Source organism: Corvus moneduloides, chromosome 3 (genome assembly GCF_009650955.1).
Source record: "Corvus moneduloides isolate bCorMon1 chromosome 3, bCorMon1.pri, whole genome shotgun sequence".
NCBI lineage: Eukaryota > Metazoa > Chordata > Aves > Passeriformes > Corvidae > Corvus > Corvus moneduloides.
In genome coordinates, this window is record NC_045478.1 from 3,634,820 (window position 1) to 3,655,150 (window position 20,331).

Below are 20,331 nucleotides of genomic sequence, written 5' to 3' on the forward strand. Positions count from 1 at the left end.
GATCCTTGGTCAGGGTGAGCAGCAGCAGAAAACAGGCCCAGAAGGGAAGAGCAGTGACCTTTCCACACAAAGGGAGACAGGAGGGAGCTGGCACGTGGAGACTCTCAGCTGTCTGAGGGGAAGTGGGAATTCACAGCACAAAAGCTGACTTAAAGCAGCATTTTGTTCCAAAGAGCTTTGTTCTCTGTGTGCATGACAGCTGCCTTTTGTAAGTGCTCCATGGCAACACCTGGCAGGTGTCACTTGGGGTGAGAAGGCTCCTGCCACGTTACCTTCATGGGGAGATGAGTAATGTGGCTCTGAGAGGAGCACGAGTGTCATAACTTCATTGCTATGCCAACTGCCTGTGTTCCCTTTTCCTTGGAGACCTGTCAGGTGAGATGACAAGTGGGTAAGGTGGGTTTAGATGGGATCTCAGTCCTAAAACCATTTCCCCTTTAACTTTTTGTTAAAAAATGCAGAGCTGCTGTCAGCAGGTTTGTGCCCAGACCCCTGTTACCTCCAGGTAACTGAACTCGCCACCCGATTTTGAGTAGACCTAGAATCACACTTTGTGGGTTTCCCCCCCACTTAGCTATTCCACCATTCTATTTAAAACAGACTTTTTAACACTTTTATAGCAACTACATTTTTATTGCAATTTTAATAACAATTTAAATTGGCAGTCCTCACTACTTGAATGTGAAAGGCCCATCTGAGAGAAACCTGGAGTGGTTTTCACTCCAGGCTCCAGAGAGCTTTAGCTCTCTAAAGTACTGCACTAAAAGGTTGAGAAAACAACAGAAGAACCTGACTTTGGTTCTCAGAATTATTTTTTTTCCTCCTTTAAATTTCATTTCAACATCCAGCAGTTGTGAGATTGAGTTTTGTGGTGGCTAAAAGGGCAGGGAGAAGTTAGGAAGGGAAAAAAAGTTAAAGTGAGGGTGGAATCAGCTGGGTCTGTGAAAGGGTGAGAGAGTGAAGCAAGAGTGAAAACAGGAACATCCTTTTTGAAGTACATCTTCAAGTCAGCTGAGAATTCAATTGCTGGTCCTGTCCTTCGGCTTCTGGGAAAAGATTACTAGGGAAGGCTAGAAGGAAGTCACGGTAGTTTACCTTGTCTTCTCCACAGGAACAGTAGTCAATCAGCTGTGGGGACAAAAAACACAGCAAACACCATAAAGAGTTGGAAAAAGCTGCAAAATTGGGGTTGTTTTTGGGGGAGAGTGCCCAGAGGTACTCCTTGTGTGACAGAGCAGGAGATCTTATTCCCCCATGTGGATTCCCCCATCCTGGTAGTCCTGAATCACAGGTAAACTTAGAATTATAGAACCATTAAGGGTGGAAAAGGCCTGCAAGATCATCAAGTCCAACCTTCAGATCATCGAGTCCAACTATTTAAGGGTTCAACTTGATGCTCTAAAGGTTCAAGTCCAACCCTGAATGCCTACAGATCACACTAATCTATGCAAGGAGAAGAGTTTTAATGTTTGAGTTCAATCCTGCTTTCCTTCTGGGCCTCACCAGAGTGGCAACAGAGCCACAAAAATACAAAGCATGGCCACAGACTGAGATGGGCACAGGAAATCTTGCAGAAATCCCTGCCCAAAAGTGGGGTGGGGGCACTGTATGTGAACAGTTACTGTCCCCTGGTGTCACTCTGCTGTGCACACATGGCATAAAGGGGAGACACAGATAATTGAGCTCGGTGACAGCCCCACTAATGAACCAGTTCTGGTGTCCCGTGCCTGACCCTGCATTGTGTTACAGAGCCACAGCCTTTGTGTGCTTCAGGGGAAGAAAGAAGGCTTTTGTTTCTTTAATTGCATAACTAATCTCCTTCTGACACCCAGCGAGATGGAAAAGGTCTAATATCAAAATTCCTTGAAAGGATTCTTCTTCCCCTTGTCGCCTGGAGACAGATTCACTGGGGTTTGCCCTGTGACTGACAGCTGTGCTCCTCTCCAAGCAGTGAACTCTCTGCCCTATGTTTAATTTATAGCCCTGCCACGCTTCCCAGGGCTCTGGGAACACTGGGATTAAGATTTCAGGAGAGAAGATGGATGTTTTTAGTGCATAGGTCCTAGACTGGGGCTCAAACTTGGGAGTTTAGCTTCAATTGTCACAGGTTCTCCACATAATTTTAGGAATGTTACTTCTCTCCCATTCTCAGAGTGGACAGGGACTGTCACCACTCCATCAATTCCTCAGGACAGAGTGAGCTCTGATGAACTCTGGTACAGCAAAGCCCTGGGTGCTGGTCAGGGCCTTCATTCATCCCACATTCTGAGACACAAACCCCCTGCCCCTGCACCTTTCTAACCATGGCTGTGATGCTCACAGTTGGCTGCTTTAGAAAAGTTTTTATTTTAGCCAAGGAAATACTCCCTCTGCATTTGAGATTTCTCTAAAGTCTGAGTCCCCCTTTATTGGCCACTAATCTGCTGCCAGTCATATGATGCTGAGGAAACATCCTTGCCAGTCATATTCCTGAAAGGATCCTCCTCCATCATCACTGCAGGAATTTTTCCCTCAGTTTCCCTCACATTTTCTGCTGTGCAGACTGCGATCTCCATGTGCTGTTTGTTGTTCATAGTGCCCAGCAAGTGTTAGCCAGGGGCTTATGATTCTAACTTATCTTTTGATTATTATTATTATTATTATTGTTTTATGTCACCTCTACTCAATCCCAGCTGTGCTTAAGCCATCACAGACACTCCAAGCTCTGCAGGAGCCTGTCCCTGATCTCTATCATGATTCCTGACCTTTATCATGTTATACAACCTCTTCTACTCATCCAAGACCTGAACCAGCAGGAATTCTCACACATAACAGTGCAGCCAAACACAGGGGGAAACCTGGATAACATCTCTTCCCTTTCCTTAGAGGACAGCAATTATTATCTCCTCTAAGACACAGGCTCAGAAATTTTTCTGAACTGGGCCTCTCTTGCTCTTTTCTTGAAGTTGTTCCCCTTCGTAGGCTAGAGCAGCTGGTTAGGGTTGGTTTTTAGAGATCTTTTGGAAGAGCTACGGGAGGGGAATTCCACATGCACAGCACCCCTTCCTTCCATCTGACCTTTTTAAGAAGAATGGTGCTGGTTGGCACATGGAACCTGTCACAAACATTTAAAAATCTTGTTTTATCCAGGAAGCCAGAGCCTTCTGTGTCAAAATGATGAAATGCCTCATGAAACTTCCTGGTGTTGAAGGGCTCGTGGTGGAGCTTCAGCTCTTTCTGAACCTCTACAATTAAATCATCCAGGTCCTTCTTGGGGAAGCCACTGCAGAAGGAAGGAATAACAGGATTTCATGTAAAAACTCATTCTGGCAGTCTGGCTGTGACACTTGTGTGAACAAGGAGCATTTCTGTGCTCCACAGTGTCAGAAACTGTGGGAAACTTGACTTTCAACCAGAGCCATGACATAAGTGCCTCCAAACCATGTTCTGAGGTAACAGGGTTGTTACTGCATCACACAAACTGGGTCCAGACAGCTAAAAAGGAGGATGTGGTCTAGGCTCTGATGAGCTGATAAGCAAAGAAGGAACAAATGCCCAAAAAAAGACTCCCCTCACCACCTGCTGAACCTGTAACCATTGAGCAGCTCAAGTTGGCAGCATCTGTTACAGTGAACTGATGCCTCTTGGGAAAAGATGTGTCCCCTATCCCTGGAAGTGTTTAAGATCAGGTTGGACAGGGCTTGGAGCAACCTGGTCTGGTGGAAGGTGCTCCTGCCCATGGCAGGGGCTGGAATGAGATGATCTTTAAAGTCCTTCCAACCCAAACCATTTTGTGATTCTGTGATTGGCTGAAAGTCCAAACACTTCTTGAACTCAGGCTTGGTGCTGTGACCACTTCTCTGCCTCTGCTGCTGAGCCAGAGCTGTCCCACGAGGTTTTGGGGCCAGCAGCAGCCACAACATTTTACTTTACACATTTCACACCCTCTGAATGTGCCAAACACAGCCTCTTGGAGCTGAACCACCAGCAGAGCAGGAGGCTGGAGCCCAGGGAGGCTGGTGAAAATGCGTTAGCAGTCAATCCTGAGTCTTATTCAGCCCCACCACCCCCTTCTTTGTAGCCTACCTGCTGGCAGTCTCCACTACCACCTGCCGTGGGTGGAAATGGTCCCTTATGGATTGCAGTGTTGCTGCAGGGAAACTCTCTGCATTTCTCTCCAAATAATTCAGCACATATTCATCAGCGTCAGTGATGACAAACCTGTGGCCAAACACTGGGGAAGAAGCATTAAAGTGTTACCTGTGTTTTAGCATGGGTTAAAATGACTTCTTCACCCAGGAGGAAGCAGGATTCCTCCCCTGTGGCTGGGCTCAGCTTTGAGCCAGCTCTGCTACTTGTTTCACTGATTCAAAGGTTCAGACATTGACAGTAACAAAGTTGTATCAATGTACACCAGCTGCTGATCTGGAAACTCAAATGTGACGAGACCCAGAAGCAGCAGATCTTTCAAGTGAGGGGATACACACTGTCCGTGCAATAAATGACATCTCAGAGCAGAGAGTTATAAATCCAGGCTGGATTTTACCTTCAACTGTAGAACCGATGGTGAAGTCAGAGGGCTCATAGTATATGGGATTCTCAGGAGTAGACCCTGGCTTGGTAACTCTGGTTCTTTTTAAGTATTTCCCTCCAGGGATGCCAGAGTTTCTGACTGGAGGTTCATAGATGCCAATCGTGTCATCAGAGAGGAAATAAGAGAGGATGAAACGACGGTTTTTGTCCTCAGGCACTGGTGATTCCTAGAGGAAAGGTAGTGGGTTTGGAACACAGCATTTGAACCAGGTTTTCTTTTCCTGGGGTACTTAGGAGTACCTAGTAACCCACTCATAAGCACCCAGAGCCCAGAGATTTTTTTAATAGGTGACTAAACAAAGCACTTGGTGTGCTGACATAATGTCACAAAGCCCTAGACAGCACTAAGGATCGGAATTTCAAAGGTTACTCGCTTTACTCAAGCCACTGAAGCAGAATCTGGGCTGAAGTTACCAAATATATTCAGTGTTTCCACAGCCTGAGTAATCCAAGAGAAAGGAATATCCTATATGGAATGATTCATCCCGGAGTGGTTGTAAAATTCAGATTGAAAACTACATTTTTCATTATGCTGAGTGCCTGAGAGAGGCTGGTGCTGCTTCAGCTCTTAGTCACAGGAAGTCACTCCCCTGACACACCAGTGGGTTTACTTACTTAGTTTAAAGCTAAGTGGATCTTAACTCCTCAGCTGTGACCTTTAGGGAACTCCTGCACAATAGGGAAAAGAAACCAGCCCTTATTCACCTGGAATGTTTGGAGAGGGCAGGCACCAGGCAGCACAGGAAATGCCATCGCTGCTGCTGGATGTGCCAGAGGCTCCTTGCATAAACCAGCTGGAAAGCTGGCACGAAGGCCAGGGCCTGGGTGCTGTTGTGGGTGGAAAACACCATTTCTGTGGATTTTCCACCTTCTACACTGACACTTGGCTGCTCTGCTAGGACAGCTCCTTGCTGGCTGCTGCATCCAGGACCAGCCTGGAGAAGGACAGGTGCTGGAGCCAGCAGCAGAGACATCAGGCCCTGGCTGGTGGCAGTGGTGGCAGGCAGGCACAGTGCCCAGTGCTTCAGTCAGGGCCATCTGTCATGTAGCAGCGGCAGAGGGAGTTTTTCCATAAATGGCTGTGGGTTTGTAGCAGGTCTGGTTTGTACTTTCTGGCCTTGTTTTCTTTCTTCTAGTTTTGTGAGGTGCCAATTGTCACAGCAAGCACACAATAACCCCACGGCATCCCCCCAACTCGTGTTGGCTCGGGGACCGCTCTTGTCTCACTGGCACAAAGGAGAATTTGCCAACAGCCTTGTCTGGGCAGGCTGCTTCTCCCATCCTCCTGGCACTGTTCCACCAAGGAAACCACTTACCAGGGCCACCTGGTACCGCAGGATCTTGAGGTTATTCTCCAGCATCTTAATGATATCTTTCCGTGGAGGCTTTGGAAACAGACTGAGACAGTTCTGAAGAGAGTCTTCAGGGATGCCAAAACCATTATAGGGAGGAATTACCTGCGTCCAGAGGAGGTATCAACCATGAACAAGACAAAGTTTACAAGACTTATCAAAGCGCATCAGATTTGGAAGGAAATATTCTGCCACCAGGTAGCAAGAGCTGTGACATCCTGCCCAGTAGAGATGATACCAGCCTGGCCATGTGTTGGACTTCATGAAAATATAAGAGGATTAAGGAAGTCTGAAACTCAGAAAATCAGGTAATTTCTCTGAATAAAGAGGTTATGGCTCTGTTAAAGAATCATAGAATAGCTTGGGTTGAGAAAGACCTTAAAATCACCTAGTTCCAACTAAACATTCCTGTGCACAGGATCTCAGCTATCAAATGGTTACACTGGTAGCCTAATCCCCATCATGTCTGTCGTCTAAGCCACAACTCCAAAGCATTCCTGGGCTCATTTTGGGAGGTAACACGGCAAGGGCTGTGACCATCCCCAGTAGGCAGTTTGGACTTGGCAACACAGTTTTGGAGAGTGAGGGAGAGTTCTGTAGTATAAGAGCAGCCATTCTTATATTGATTATGGCCATTCTTGCCTTGTCTTTTTCAAATTACTTTTTTCTTTAAGCTGAACTTGTTTCCCACAGGTTCTTACTAAGCTGAGAGCTTACACCAGCTGCTTCCTTTCCTCCCTTCATTTGAGAAATTGTTTGCAGTACCTGTGGAGCTTTTTCAATTGGTTTCTTATTCACATCCACTGGCTGGAAGTCTGTGATGCCATATTTTTCGCGATAAAAGTCCTGCGTGAACTTGTCACAATCATAGATTAAGAAGGTGCGTCCAAGGAGGGTGACACTTTTGCCAACAGCAAAATCTTTAGGTGAGTACCACTCTTGTACCTCGTGGTCAGTGATCTCCAGCACACAGCTTGGGAAGTTCTCTAAGGACAAGGGAGCAGAAGGGAAAATAAATTAATCAGGGAGATGTTAATATTTCCTAGTGAAAAGGGATATAAAAGCAAGGTGTATAAATAGCTCCAGGGAGATGTTGGCACTGCTGTCCTGCCACTGTTTCCCAAACGATAAAGAATTTAGTGATCATTTAAATAACTTTTTTTTGTCCATGAAATGACACTTTAGCACAGACAGATGTGTCAATCTAAACTTACTGTTCTTGTCCACAAAGATTTTGGGCAAGCGCTGGCGTCTCATCAGTACCGGGAATGGGTCTCTCCCATCATTTCTCCTGTGGACTTCCCGAACCTCCACTGTGTCATCTGCCAAGAAGTAATGGATGACACAAGGATGGTGATCACCAAAGGCACAGTTGGTGTCATCCCATATGGCATAGAAGCGAAGCACCTGGGGTGGAGAAAAAAGAAGCAAACATGGATCAGAATCATCTTCTGATGCCACAGAAATCAAACTCATCACACCGAGATGCTCAGGAGTTCCCCAAGGTTCAGCTCCTGAAGAGGCAGGAGAGACACAGGGAGAATTTAGTCAGAGCAAGGGGCATTTGTGTTTGTCTGAAATTTTCTGCTCTGGCACCTGGAATCAATATTTTGGTGTAGGAGAGGAGTGGATGCAGCAAGACCATTCCTAACAGAACTGCATCTGGCTGCTAAATTCCAGAGGCAGGTGGCTTATCTCATCCCAACAGAAAGCAAGAGAGCAATGGATGATATTGAGCACAGGCTCTGCAATCCAAAGAGGAGCTGCTTACGAAGCACAAAGCCCAGAAAAAAAACATAAAAGGTTTTGTTTCTCACTAATGCCAAGAAAGAAGCAAATCTGGAGTCTGTTCAGCAGACTGAGATGATTTAGAATGAGTGAGGTTGCAGGCACTCACAGGACCTGGGTTTCAATAGCACATATTCACTGTAATCACAGGATCTTTTAGGCTGGAAGATTACTGAGTCCAACCTCTGACTGACCCCCACCTTGTCACCCAGCCCAGAGCACTGAGTGCCACATCCAGTCATTCCTTGGACACCTCCAGGGATGGTGACCCCACCACCTACCTGGGCAGCCCCTTCCAATCACCCTTTCTGTGGACAAATTCTTCCTAATTCAACCTAAACCTTCCCTTGCAGAACTTGAGGCCATTTCCAGTCCTTTTGCTGGTTGCCTGGGAGAAGATACTGACCCCCCGGCTGTCCCCTCCTGTCAGGGAGTTGTGCAGAGCCACAAGGTCCCCCCTGAGCCTCCTTTTCTCCAGGCTGAGCCCCTTTCCCAGCTCCCTCAGCTGCTCCTGGTGCTCCAGCCCCATCCCCAGCTCTGTTCCCTTCCCTGGACATGCTCCAGCCCCTCAATGTCTTTCCTAAAGTAAAGGGCCCAGACCAGGACACAGGACTGAAGGTGCCTTACCAGTATGATGTGGGTAATTATACAATAATTTGGGTAATCCCCAGCTCTCTCACCTTTGTGTCATAGGTCAGAAACTGCCTGAAGGGGTCGGGACCTGCGGGCACGATGGGTTTTTGCACAGGTGTCCGACGCTGTTCTGTGTAAGGATCCGAAACCATTTCCTCTGGAGGGTTCACTTCAATTCCTTGGCTCTCCAGGAACACCTAGGAAGGCCATCTGAGGTGTTAGTGCTGCCAGGAGTTCTGAAGGTAAGAGGTGACTAGAGGTTACAAGTGGGCTGCAATGAGTGAGGTCAGAATGCTGCAAGTTCATTCCTCACAGAGAACTCTACTGCAACAGCAAAATACAGCAGATGATAAATGTATTTGTTTAAGCTGCTTCTTGGCTTTGCTTACCCTTCAATTAGTCAGAGTAGTCCTGTCCTCAACATCCTAACTCAGATGTCACTTGAGCACAGTTCTCCTTGGCCTTAGGGCTTTAAATGGAAGATAACTGTCAGTTATCTCTTTTATGTAAATGAAAAAGATTAAATTGGTGTATAAACACAGATGTAGTCAGCCTGAATTTGCAAGAACTTAGGTCTGTGTCAGACAGTAAGTTAGTGTCACCCACACCAGGCACACCAAGGCCCTTCAGGCACGAGGATATGTGTCAGTGGCAGCTTCGTTCCATCTTTCAGGAGTACTTTTCCCACAGAAAAGGTGCAAACTACTTGTTTACAAAGGGATTTTTTGCTTACCTTGGATGATGAACAAAATCCAGGGTGTTACTCGTGGACTTGTATCAGTCACCCAAAACAACCTCTGAAGTCAAGGGACTTGTTCCCTTTTTAGCTTTGGGAAGTGGCCCATGAAACCATTCAGCCCAGGAAGCACCCGTGCAAACATCTCCCACAGGAATATGAGATCCTTCTGGAGACTCACAAAGCAGGTTCACACTTTCAGACTCACTATTTTCTGGTCTAGAAGATGTCAATAACTGATAAATAGACTGTTGGTCTTGAGATGTAGACCCACATAGCTCATTCCATGTTTTCCATCAATATTAACATGAGGACCAGCTCTTCATTTGATGTGAACTGACTTTAACAGTCATCCAGTTCCAACAGAGCTGGTCCCACAGCCACATTTATACCAATATATTGTACATGCTTGGGAACATTCCTGGGCACTGAGGCCAACTGGCAAGGAAAAGCCTGGGTCTAAACTCTCCCAGCCTCCAGGACAGGTTGACTGCATGTAACTCACCTATTGGGAATGGCTCCCTGGCCTGGAAGAATAGGAGCTGACCAGGGCTGAGATTATACTGGGGATGATATAGCAGGATACCAGTGTACTGGTGATTCTTATTTCATTATTGGATTGTTATTATCTCATTTACTGGCACAAAAATAGCCAGAAATAGAAAAGCAGGCAATGAGTAAGCTCTCTTAGAAAGGTCAGTTCATACCATGATTCTCAGCCCATGGATCATGGCTCGACTGTGCATGTGTGCAGAGTTGCTGCTTGTATTTATTCCCTTCCACTGTTCTTAATGGAGGAATATTAAATCAGAAAAGAGTCAGGATCACTAATTTCCCTCTCATGTATGAACAATATTTCATCTGGACTCCAAGCAGTTAAACTGGCCAGACATAAACTTAGAATTTGTATTGTAAAAAAAAGCCCTGAGGACAAAGGATAAACTCCCAGCAGTCCTGGAGCAAAAACACTGAGCAGTTAACTTGCCCTCAGCAGATGTCATACCCTGAACTCCCCGCTGGCCTGAAGAAAGAAAACTACACAAAAAGCAAAATGAAAGACTGCAAGCACCTATATCACAAAAGCTACAGCTGCAAACTGCTGCACTCTAACAGGTAATTAAAATCCTGTGATTCCCAGGAGTCTTTCTGTCAGTGTTCTCCCCACAACACACCTTGGTGAAGGAGTCACAGTTGACCAGGCGGTAGGTCCTGCCATACATGGTGAGGTCGATGCCCAGGTTCAGATCCTTCCAGTGGTAATAATCCCCCTGCTCATCCTTGGGCACCCGGTGGCGTCTCATGAGTTTGCCTTGAACCAGACCTGAGTTCTTCACCTTAGGCTCAATGACACACATGCTGTCATCTTCCAGGTAGTAGTAGATGCCCACTTGGCGGATCCGGTAATGCTCCTCTGCAGAGATAGCAACTTCCTCCTGGAAGTAGGCATCAAACTTCAAAACCTGCCCAAGGGACAATAAAACAAAGGGAGAGAGAAAGAAACAAACTGAACACTGTGATTAGTCTATCAAGGCCAAAAATTTATTTGTAATTTTCTTTGATGGTGTAAAATTACTGGATTAGATTCTACAAAATCTTCAAAGACAACAGTGGCCTAATCTGTGAGTGACAGCAGAGGCACCAGGAGGGCTTTTATTAAGATGTGCCTTTTGCAAATTTGGTGTGCATGAGACAAGTGTAAAAATGCAGCCTTTTCCCTACTTATTGATCACCTGCTGTTTCACATACAGCCAGGTGCTTGGCTGCTGGCAGTAATCTACTTTACTGACACACATGGCTCTTTATGTGTCAGCTTTACAGTCCTGATTGAGGGAAGTTATCAAGAGATTTTAGTAAAGAGTTCAACCACATCTGAGGATTTTAAAATCTGAATAGGTCATTATTTTAAGGCCAGGCTGGAGGGGCTCTGAGCAACCTGGTCTAGTGGAAGGTGTCCCTGCCAGACAGGGAGGCTGGAACAAGATGATCTTTAAGGTCCCTTCCAAACCAAACCTTTCCATGATGTGAAGTCACATCTATTCAGCACTGACAGCAAAAGCTGATTTGTGCTGGGGAAACAAGGGAACTAATCAGCCAGTCCCTCTGCTTGGCAGAAGTAGGAGGAATACTCCCTCCAAGATCATTCAATGCCCCTAAGAAGGTGTAGGTGGCCAATCAGGCCTTGCATACCCAGCCTACATCAGCCCAGAGGCCTGGATAATTAAGGGATGATAAAGCCAGTAAGTTCCTACCAGTCAGCAAAGTGCCCCACAAGGGACTGAGACATCCCCAGCAGCACTGGGGCCCCTGCTGCTCCTGCAGCTTGAAGGAAGGGGCAGGGAAGAACCCGACAGATTAAACAGCAACATCTACATTACTCTGAAGGAACAGCCTCAGTAATTAACAGAGCACATCTGTTCCCCAGCCTGTGTGACAGCCGGGCTGAGGGCTGGCTGGCTGCAGACGGCTCTGGCAGGGCTGGCAGCGTGCGCAGCCTGCACATGCTGAGCTCCCCAGCCCTGCAGCTCCCACTGCAGCAGCTGCTCCATCCACGGCTGCGGGTTGCAGCCTGGGACTCTGGCACCCTGAAAACCAAGGGTCAGCTCAGGATTGCTCGGAGCAGACACAGAGCCACCTCCCAGTCTGATACGATCACCAAGATGTAACACGGGAAGCACTAATGGAGCAGTTCAGGCTGTGACATGCTGTGGTGACCAACACAGTCAGATGGACCACAGTCAAAGAGGCTGCCAGGGTTCTCTTATAAACTGGAGCTTTCCAGAGCTAATCAAACCTCTTTTCCAAAGCCTGCTGGAAATGCTCGAGTGTAACTTGCAGGGAATGTCTTACATCGTTTACGTATTATAATCCTCCTCCCGAGCAAAGAAAGCCTCTTTCAGTCTGAGATTCAGCTGTCTCTGACTAAGGGCACTGGCATCTGAAAACTGCTGTAACGCAGTCCCGTGAACCCTGGAGCTGACTGTTTATGTCTCCGAATTTGGCCAGCGATATTCCTGGAATCAGCTTCTTTATACCTTTTTGTCATAAGCCACGAATGCTGGAGTGAAGCTGGAAGGTGCAGACCTCCTGACTTGCCCATAGGTCAGTGTGGATCCCTTGGTGCATAAATCATCTAATTCATCTTGAGAGAGCTGATTTGCAAAGAGTGTGTCCCCGCCAACCCCCTCTCTTGGCAGCCGGGAAAAGGCATATCCATTTTTGAAGCCCAGTGTCTGCGACCGATGAAAAGATGTTTTCTGTTGGAAGGAAATCCAGCTATCAAAATACTGCATGAATTTAGTAGATACAGCTACTGGAAGCACAAAAATAACCCAGTAAGAGAGTGCAATATCAAGAATGTCTCCCCCCACACATATGCCCAGCATTTTATTATAAACTACTGCAGCAGTTATTTAAAATCACATTTTGCACTTAGATTGAGGAAGTGGAAAAACAGTGTGTGGTGGATGTATGACACACGAGAGTGAACTCAGATCCTCGCACTGCCACAGACTCCGGAAGAACTTAAATCACTGAATTTCCTGACTGCCACCATATTCAGTGCCTAGAACAGTGTGTTAGCACTTTATCTGCCCTGGTATTTATCTCACCAGCTCTTTGTTCCCTACCCTGTTTGTCAGCAGTACAGAGCACCATGGGACCTCAGTTACTGCCTTATGGTGCTGCCTTGACTGTTGTGCACCCTCTGTGTGTTCCATTGTTATCTATTTTCTTAATTCTCCCCTGGGCATGATATAGGATTTTCTTTGCTGGGTTAAATCAAGGCATGTCATGCTCACAGAACTGCAGTTATGAAATGTACAAAAGCGCATCAGTTGTTTTATCACCTCTCTGCACAGTCATAGAATCATACAACAGTTTGGGTTGGAAAGGACATTAAAGATTATCTTGTTCCAACCCCATGCCATGGGCAGGGACACCTTCCACTGTCCCAGGTTGCTCCAAGCCCTGTCCAACCTGGCCTTGGACACTTGCAGGGATGAAGCAGCCACAACTTCTCTGGGCACCCTGTGCCAGGCCTCACCACACTTTGTAAAAAACTTCTTCCTTGTATCTAATCTAAGTTAAGCCTCTTTGAGTTTAAAACCATCATCCCTTGTCCTATTGCTACAGGCCCTGCTAAAAAGTTTGTCCCATCTTTCATGGAGCCTCTTTAGGCACTGGAAGAGGCTCTGAGGTCTCCCTGGATCCTTCTCCTCTCCAGGTGAACAACCCCAGCTCTCCCAGCCCGCCTCCAGAGCAGAGGGGCTCCAGCCCTTGGAACATTTCCGGGGCCTCCTCTGGATTTGCTCCAGCAGCTCCACATCCTTCTGCTGTTGGACCCCAGGGTTGGAGGCAGCTCTGCAGGTGGAGTCTCACCTGAGCAGGGCAGAGGGGCAGAATCGCCCCCTCTCCTGCTGCCCACGCTGGGGGATCAGCCCAGCACAGGGGTTTCTGGGTCCCAGCCTCTCATCCATCAGCAGCCCCAAGTCCTTCTCCCAGGGTTGCATTCGATCAGAGCCATGAACAGGACCCGATCTCTGTCAGCAAGTCCTGTTCTTCACCACTGAAGAGCAGAGTCAGACTTGAGTGACATCAAACTACTCCACTTGCTGCAAGCTCCACCACACGTGGTACCTCACCTGCACTCTGAGAGCCTGCCTGGTCCCATTGGGCTTTCAACACTTAATGCTCCAGAGAAAGCAGTGGAAATTATGAGTCCTTGATAATAAAACCTCTTGACTTTTTCCAAGTAAAACAGAGTTGTATGAATTTCTAGTGCTGACAGAACCAAGCTTCAGCTCCTTTTCCAGCCCCAGACTTGCAGTCAGTGCAACCTCAGGCATGCAAATCGCTTCTTCTCCACCCCCTCCCTTGCCCCTCATGGTTAAGCCTCTAATCATACCTTCAAGGCCCCACTTGAATTCCACATAATTCCCCGTTTTCTATTTACATTGCTACTGTAGATCTTGCAATGGAGGAAAACAGTTGAAAACAAGATTTGTCTGAAGACACATTAGCAGAACATCTTATAAACTGCCACAGAACTGTCACTTCCTTCTGTTAAATAAATACCAAGGGAAAGCTGTGGGAAAAATATTCAAGAAAAACCAGGAAGTTTGTCTTTAATTTGAGGAGTATCAGTATTTGTCAGAAGTGTACAAGCTTTTAAGAGCCCACATTTGCCTAAAGAAAGCACCTCATTGCTTCATAAGGCTCATGAGTGGATAAGCTCTCCCAAAGTGAGCCTGGATGCCAGATAACACCTCACGGGATCAGGTGACCAATGCAAATTTAAAAAGGAAAGCCCAGAATGTAAACTCCTAATCTCAGTTGCTGCCAGTGTTTATCTGAAGAAATTCCACTGAATTAAGTCCTTCTTTTTGCCAAGTCTGTAACACTTCACACGAGCACCATTCCCTCTCCCAGTGTCTGTTCCCCTGTCCCGTAAGCAATAAGCAGTAACAACACTTTATTTGAACAGAGGTTTTGTTCAGAACTTCTCAGCATATACAGAGAAAACAAGCATTGTGATGCCAATTTTATAGAGTGGAAACTTGCAGATTTCCAAGATGTTATAAATTATTTCAAGGAAATATTATTATCTGATAATAACTCTGAGATAACCTTTATTACTGCATGATTGTGTGTTATGAGTAATTTACTCTATTTACTATTGGAGAACTCATTTGTCACTGATTTAGGCCAGGTTGGATGGGGCTTGGAGCAACCTGGTGTATGGAAAGTGTCCCTGCCCCAGGCAGGGGAGTGGAACAAGATGATCTTTAAGGTCCCTTCCAACCCAAACCATTCCATGATTCTGTGACAAGTAATTTTTACGTATGGAGCTGAATGCAGCCAGGAATGTTTTCTGTTAAAGATGCTCTCCAGGGAGGCTGTAAATCCCTAGTGTGCCCAAAGCAGGCATGAAACAACCCCTTTTTTGGCTTTTCATGGGATTGTTTTAGTATATCAGAGAAATAAATGGAAGCATCGGTTCTCTGTGGTACCACTTCCTCAAGAGGACATCGGGAGGATTTGGGGTTATCAGGTCCTTAGCGCCTGGACCATTGGATGGGGAAAAGGAGAGGCTGCTTCCTCATTTAGGTATCAGGTGCAGAGGATAAGGATGAAACTTCTTCTTCCAGGGAACCTGGGAGCAGCTAAGAGTGTGTCACTCCCTGGGGATGATCCTGGAAGCTGTGGTGGTACCAGTTCTGTGGTGGGATACCAGTTCTCCCATCACATTATCAGGTTCCAGACCTAGACTGTCATGGATTCGGTTCTCCAGGCAACACCAGGAGAGCAGTTTTGAAAGTATGAGAGCTTTGGAGGAAGGGGTATCAGGAAGGTGTTGATTGTAATGAGACTGGTGACTTCGAGGTGTTTCTATCTAACAGATAAATTATGTCCAAGAAATAATTATATTGGGTTGATTTAGGGGATTAATTCCTAGTGGAGGAATGCTCCAGGTTTGATCAATATTGCTTCTCCTGTGTATATCCAGTTGAGGAGGTATCAGGTGAGTTTAAGGAACTCGGTTCAGGACGGTATGAGAATGAGTTGAAGGTGCAGAACACTTTGCTTTGGGAAAACTCAGATGGTTCAGAGAAACAGCAGTTTTCCTGAGGGAATCAGGTTTCAGGACTGTAAAGTGAGTTTGGGGATTTCCCTTGGGGTATCTCATGAACCGGTGGGGGAATTATTGGATGGATTCAGGGGAACTGGATATCCAAAGGGGTGAGTTTGCAGATAGTAGTTCTGCAGTTATGGAAAAAGCTTTTGGACTTTCAAATGAGGCTCACAAATGATGGGGAGCAGGGGTGTGTGTGTCTTTCTCTCCAAAGCTATCAGGACAAATTCAGGGTTATAAGATGGGTACGTGATATAATGGATTCCTTGGGGAGAAAATTAAAAGCACCAAGTGCCCTTGAAGGTTGATTTAGGGATACTTGGTCCCTTGGGAACAGATTGCAATGTTCAATAACACTGGAAGAATTTAGGGAGTACCAGGTCTGCTGTGGGTGGGATCAGGGGATACCAGATAGGTACAGAGCAATCAGATCCCCCAGAAGTGAGTCCAGCAGGTATTTGGTGGCTTTGGGAAACACCAAGTCCCTGGGGGAGAGTTTAGTGGATATTAAATCTGCTGGGGAGCATCAAGTGAGTTTACAGAGCACCAGGTTCTTTGGGGGTCATGTCCAGGGTACCAGGGTCTGGTGAGTTTGAAGTTTCCAGGACACGGGTTCAAAGGACATCAAGTTGTCTCAGGGATATCTGGGGAATTCAGGAGGTACCAGGTGTCTTGGGGGAGTTAGAGGATGGTCTGAGGGAACACAAGGTTCCCTCGGGGTGGGTTCAGGGAGTAACATGTTCCCAGGGGGAACTGTCTCTCCCTTTACCCTGCTCTTGTGAAACCCCACCTTCAGTGCTGCATCCAGGTCTGGACCCACCCAAAGCACAAGAAACGCATGGATCCATTGGAGCGAGTCCAGAGGAAACCATGGAGATGCTCCAAGGCTGGAGCCCCTCTGCTCTGGAGCCAGGCTGGGGGAGCTGGGGGTGTTCACCTGGAGAAGAGAAGGATCCAGGGAGACCTCAGAGCTCCTTCCAGTGCCTAAAGGGGCTCCAGGAGAGCTGCAGAGGGACTTGGGACAAGGGCTGGAGGCACAGGACACAGGGAATGGCTTCCCACTGCCAGAGGGCAGGGATAGATGGGATATTGGGAAGGAATTCTTCCCTGTGAGGGTGGGGAGGCCCTGGCACAGGGTGCCCAGAGAAGCTGTGGCTGCCCCTGGATCCCTGGAAATGTCCAAGGCCAGGCTGGACAGGGCTTGGAGCAACCTGGGCTAGTGGAAGGTGTCCCTGCCCATGGCAGGGGGTGTAATGAGACGGTCTTTAAGGTCTTCTAACCCAAACCATTTGTCTTCTAGCCCAAACTATTCCACAATTCTACGAATATTGCCGAGTTTAGGGGTCCCAAGTCTCCCGTGGATTTAGAGGAATGTCTGAGGGAGTACCAGGTTCCCAGAGAGTGTCTTCAGGGGGTACCACCTACCACCTGGAGCGGCTGTGGGGAGGTGCAGAGGCCCATTCTGAGGGCACCTCTCAGGGGGACACCTGCTAGGCCAGCCCACCTTGATGCCGGGGGACTCCCGTGGGAAGGGGGTACGGCAGGGGTACAGTGGGCGGGCGCGCTCACCGTGGGGTCCTTGATGGCGCAGCCGGGGAGGAAGGGCAGCCCCGGCCCGGGTCCGATCCCGAGCCCTGTCCCTGTCCCCGGCCGTGTCCGCGGCCCCGGCTCCGGCCCTGAGCTCATGGCGGCGGCGGCGGCGCTCCGGGCCCGGCCCCGCGGACGCGTCTCCACGGCAACCCCCCGCGCGCTCGGTGCGCATGCGCGGCGCCCTGCGCGCCTCCGTCTCTGCGCCTGCGCAGGGAGCGCCGCGCGCCGCGGCAGCGGGGAGGGCTTAGAGGGGCCGAACCGCCCCCCCCACCCCTGTGAGGGGAGTCCGGCCCCCGGAGCGTGAAAAAAGACGTGGAAAGCGTTATTCCTGTTTTATTAAGGATTTCCCCCTCACAGCCCCTCATAGTCCGCTCGTATCCCACTCACAGCCTTTCATATCCTCCTCAGAGCTGCCTCACAGCTCCTCCTATCTCCCTCGTAGCCCCTCAGAACCCCCTCACATTAAAATATCTTGGCCTCCAAAGTGGGTGGTGGCATCTGGACGGGTTATTTTTGGGGAGTTTTCTCTGCCCTGTGCAGTGCCCACAGTGATTTGTGGCTGTGAAGCCACAAATCCATACCTGGAGCGATTGGAATGTTTTAACATAAGTGGTTGTGCTGGTTTATGATGTATATATACATGTATAACAAGGTATATAGTTGTGAAATAGTGTATTTTTCATATGTAGCACTGATATAATCCCTCTCTTTCAAACATGGAATTTATTTCTGGAGGAAGGGGCAAAAAGAAGCATCAGGGATGCCATCAAAGGAAAGGTGACTGTTCAAAAGTCACTCCTAAATGTAAGAGAGAGCTAAATCCATCACCATGGAAAATAGAAGTTGTTTGTTGCCTACAGAAGTTGTGGATTCCCCAAAAGAAGTGGATTCCCCATCCCTGCAAGTGTTCAGGGCCAGGTTGGACAGGATTTGGGAGAAACCTGGTCTAGTGGAAGGTGACCCTGCCCATGGCAGGGGGGTTGGAACAAGATGATCCTGAAGGTCCCTTCCAACCCAAACCTTCTAGGATTCTATGAAAAAAAAAATAGTTTTTTGTGCGTCTTTGCTTTGTTCTCTTTATCAGCAGTACACCAGCCAAGCCAGTCTGTGATCCAAGGGCAGGCAGCAGATCCGAGGGTTTTGTAAGCAGAAGTTAAGCAGAGAGAAATGCAGCCAGACCGTCTGTCTGAGCATGGTGTGGGAGAATGAAGAAAGCCAGACGGTGGGAGATAAAGAATGAGGCTGATGAGCTTAGAAAGGAAAATAATGGACTGAACGCCAAGCAGGGCTGGAAGAGCTGGATCTGGAAGACAGCAAAGCTGCTGCTGTGAGGTCTTACCCAGGTGCAGGTCTCTGATGAAGCACTCGCTCTGATTTTTCAAGCTGCAATCCAGGCAGCATTTAACAGGGAATGGGGCCTGTTTCAGAGAAGGAAATTTGCCTCCGTGTGCCAAGGATTATCCCTGAGGAAAGTGACAGCAAATTTGTGACAAGGCTGTGTGGCAGAGTGCCTGCCACACAGCCTGTAAAGATAACAGGCTGGGAGAGCCGGGGATGTTCAGCCTGGAGAAGAGAAGGCTCCCAGAAGTCCTTGAAGCCCCTTCCAGTGCCTAAAGGGGCTCCAAGAGAGCCAAAAAGGGATTATTTACAAGGGTATGCAGTGACAGGACAAGGGGCAGTGGTTTTAAAGTGCCAGAGGGCAGGGTTAGATGGGATATTGGGAAGGAATTCTTCCCTGTGAGGGTGGGGAGCCCCTGGCACAGGTTGCCCAGAAAAGCTGTGTTTGTGCCATCCGTTCAAGTGTCCAAGGCCAGGTTGAGCAGCCTGGTTTAATGGAAGGTGTCCCTGCCCATGGCAGGGGCTTGGAACAAGGTGGTCTTTAATGTCCCTTCCAACCCAAACCATTCTGAGATTCCACAGAAGCAAGCAGAAGAAAAGCCAGAGCAGAATAGTGACTGTAAAGCAGGAGAGAGGAGAAATGAGGAATAAGGAACTGGAGTGGAACTAAGAAGATCTGGATTAAGCTGCATCCGTGACAACTTCTGTACAGACAAGTCTGACTTGCCAAGGTCAAGATCAGCCTTTTTAGCTTCCCACATCCCTGCTATCTACTCCTAAAAGGGAAAAGGAATTCCTTATTGGGCTCTGCTTTCGTGGCACTGGAGGACACAGATGGAGACAACTCGCCCTCTGGTGGGTAAAAACACAACCTGCAGAAGCCTTGGTCTGTGTGTTACATTAAGAAAAAATAATTAAAATGATTGGCTATTGGAAGGAAAAATAGAGGATATTCTAGAGGTTTTAAGTGCTGGAATTCAGGAAAAATTGACGACTTATGTATGTGATCACACACAATCCTCCCAGACAAGGCTGATGAGCTGAGGACACAGAGGATGTGACAGAAAGGGATCAGAAAATCAACAAAACACCGTGATGGAGAAATCCCTAAAACTGGGATCCCTGAATCTGGGAAGTTGGTGTGCTGGGGTGTCTCGCTGAAGTGTGCATAGAGAACACCAGCAGTGTGGGGGCTGGGCATGACAACTCAGAGACCTGGGTGCATCCGCAGGGCTATGATCTTGTTGGGAATCAGGAAAGCGTGGTGCGATGGCTCCCATGACTCAAGTGTTGCAATGGAGGGATACAGACAAGCCAAGAAGGTGAGGAGAGGGAGCTGCCCTTTAGTGAGAGAACAGCTGGAGTGCCTGGAATTCTGCGTGGATGATGAGCCAACGGAGCTTACAGGGAAGGGTTCAAGGCATAACCAGAATGGGTGACACCGTACTGGGCAGCTACCTCTTTGCAGGCCCTGGTCTTCATGAAAGACTTCATCCACCCTGATACCTGCTGGAAGGACAACACAAGAGGGATGGAGCACCTCTCCTAAGAGGAAACACCAAGAGAATTTGGATTATTCATCCTGGAGAAAAGAAGGCTTTGGGGTGACCTAACTGTGGCCTTCCAGTACCTGAAGGGAGCTGCCATGAAAGATGGAGATGGACTATTTATGTAGTGGCGGGACAAAGGGG

General features: G+C 47.9%; 1 protein-coding gene across 1 annotated transcript; it reads right to left on the bottom strand.

Annotated features, from left to right (window-relative positions):
* Positions 1-604: 604 nt before the first annotated feature.
* Positions 605-17,398, bottom strand: EFHC1 (EF-hand domain containing 1). The gene is made up of 11 exons (XM_032104593.1): positions 17,282-17,398; positions 12,114-12,335; positions 10,254-10,541; positions 8,393-8,542; positions 7,139-7,331; positions 6,690-6,910; positions 5,889-6,029; positions 4,526-4,739; positions 4,066-4,213; positions 3,058-3,262; positions 605-1,128 (listed from the first exon to the last, which is right to left on the bottom strand). Exons 1-11 carry the CDS (start codon positions 17,396-17,398, stop codon positions 1,003-1,005), a joined length of 2,025 nt encoding a protein of 674 aa, XP_031960484.1. The 3' UTR covers positions 605-1,002.
* Positions 17,399-20,331: the final 2,933 nt, after the last annotated feature.

Bases quoted from the DNA above. Each gene is read 5' to 3' on its own strand.
- EFHC1 (XM_032104593.1), bottom strand. From the start codon at position 17,398: ATGAGCTCAGGGCCGGAGCCGGGGCCGCGGACACGGCCGGGGACAGGG. The intron at 8,543-10,253 runs GTGTGTTGTGGG...TGGCCTTCCTAG, and splicing joins ACTGTGACTCCTTCACCAAG to GTGTTCCTGGAGAGCCAAGG. The intron at 4,214-4,525 runs GTAAAATCCAGC...CTTCTTCCCCAG, and splicing joins CATCGGTTCTACAGTTGAAG to TGTTTGGCCACAGGTTTGTC.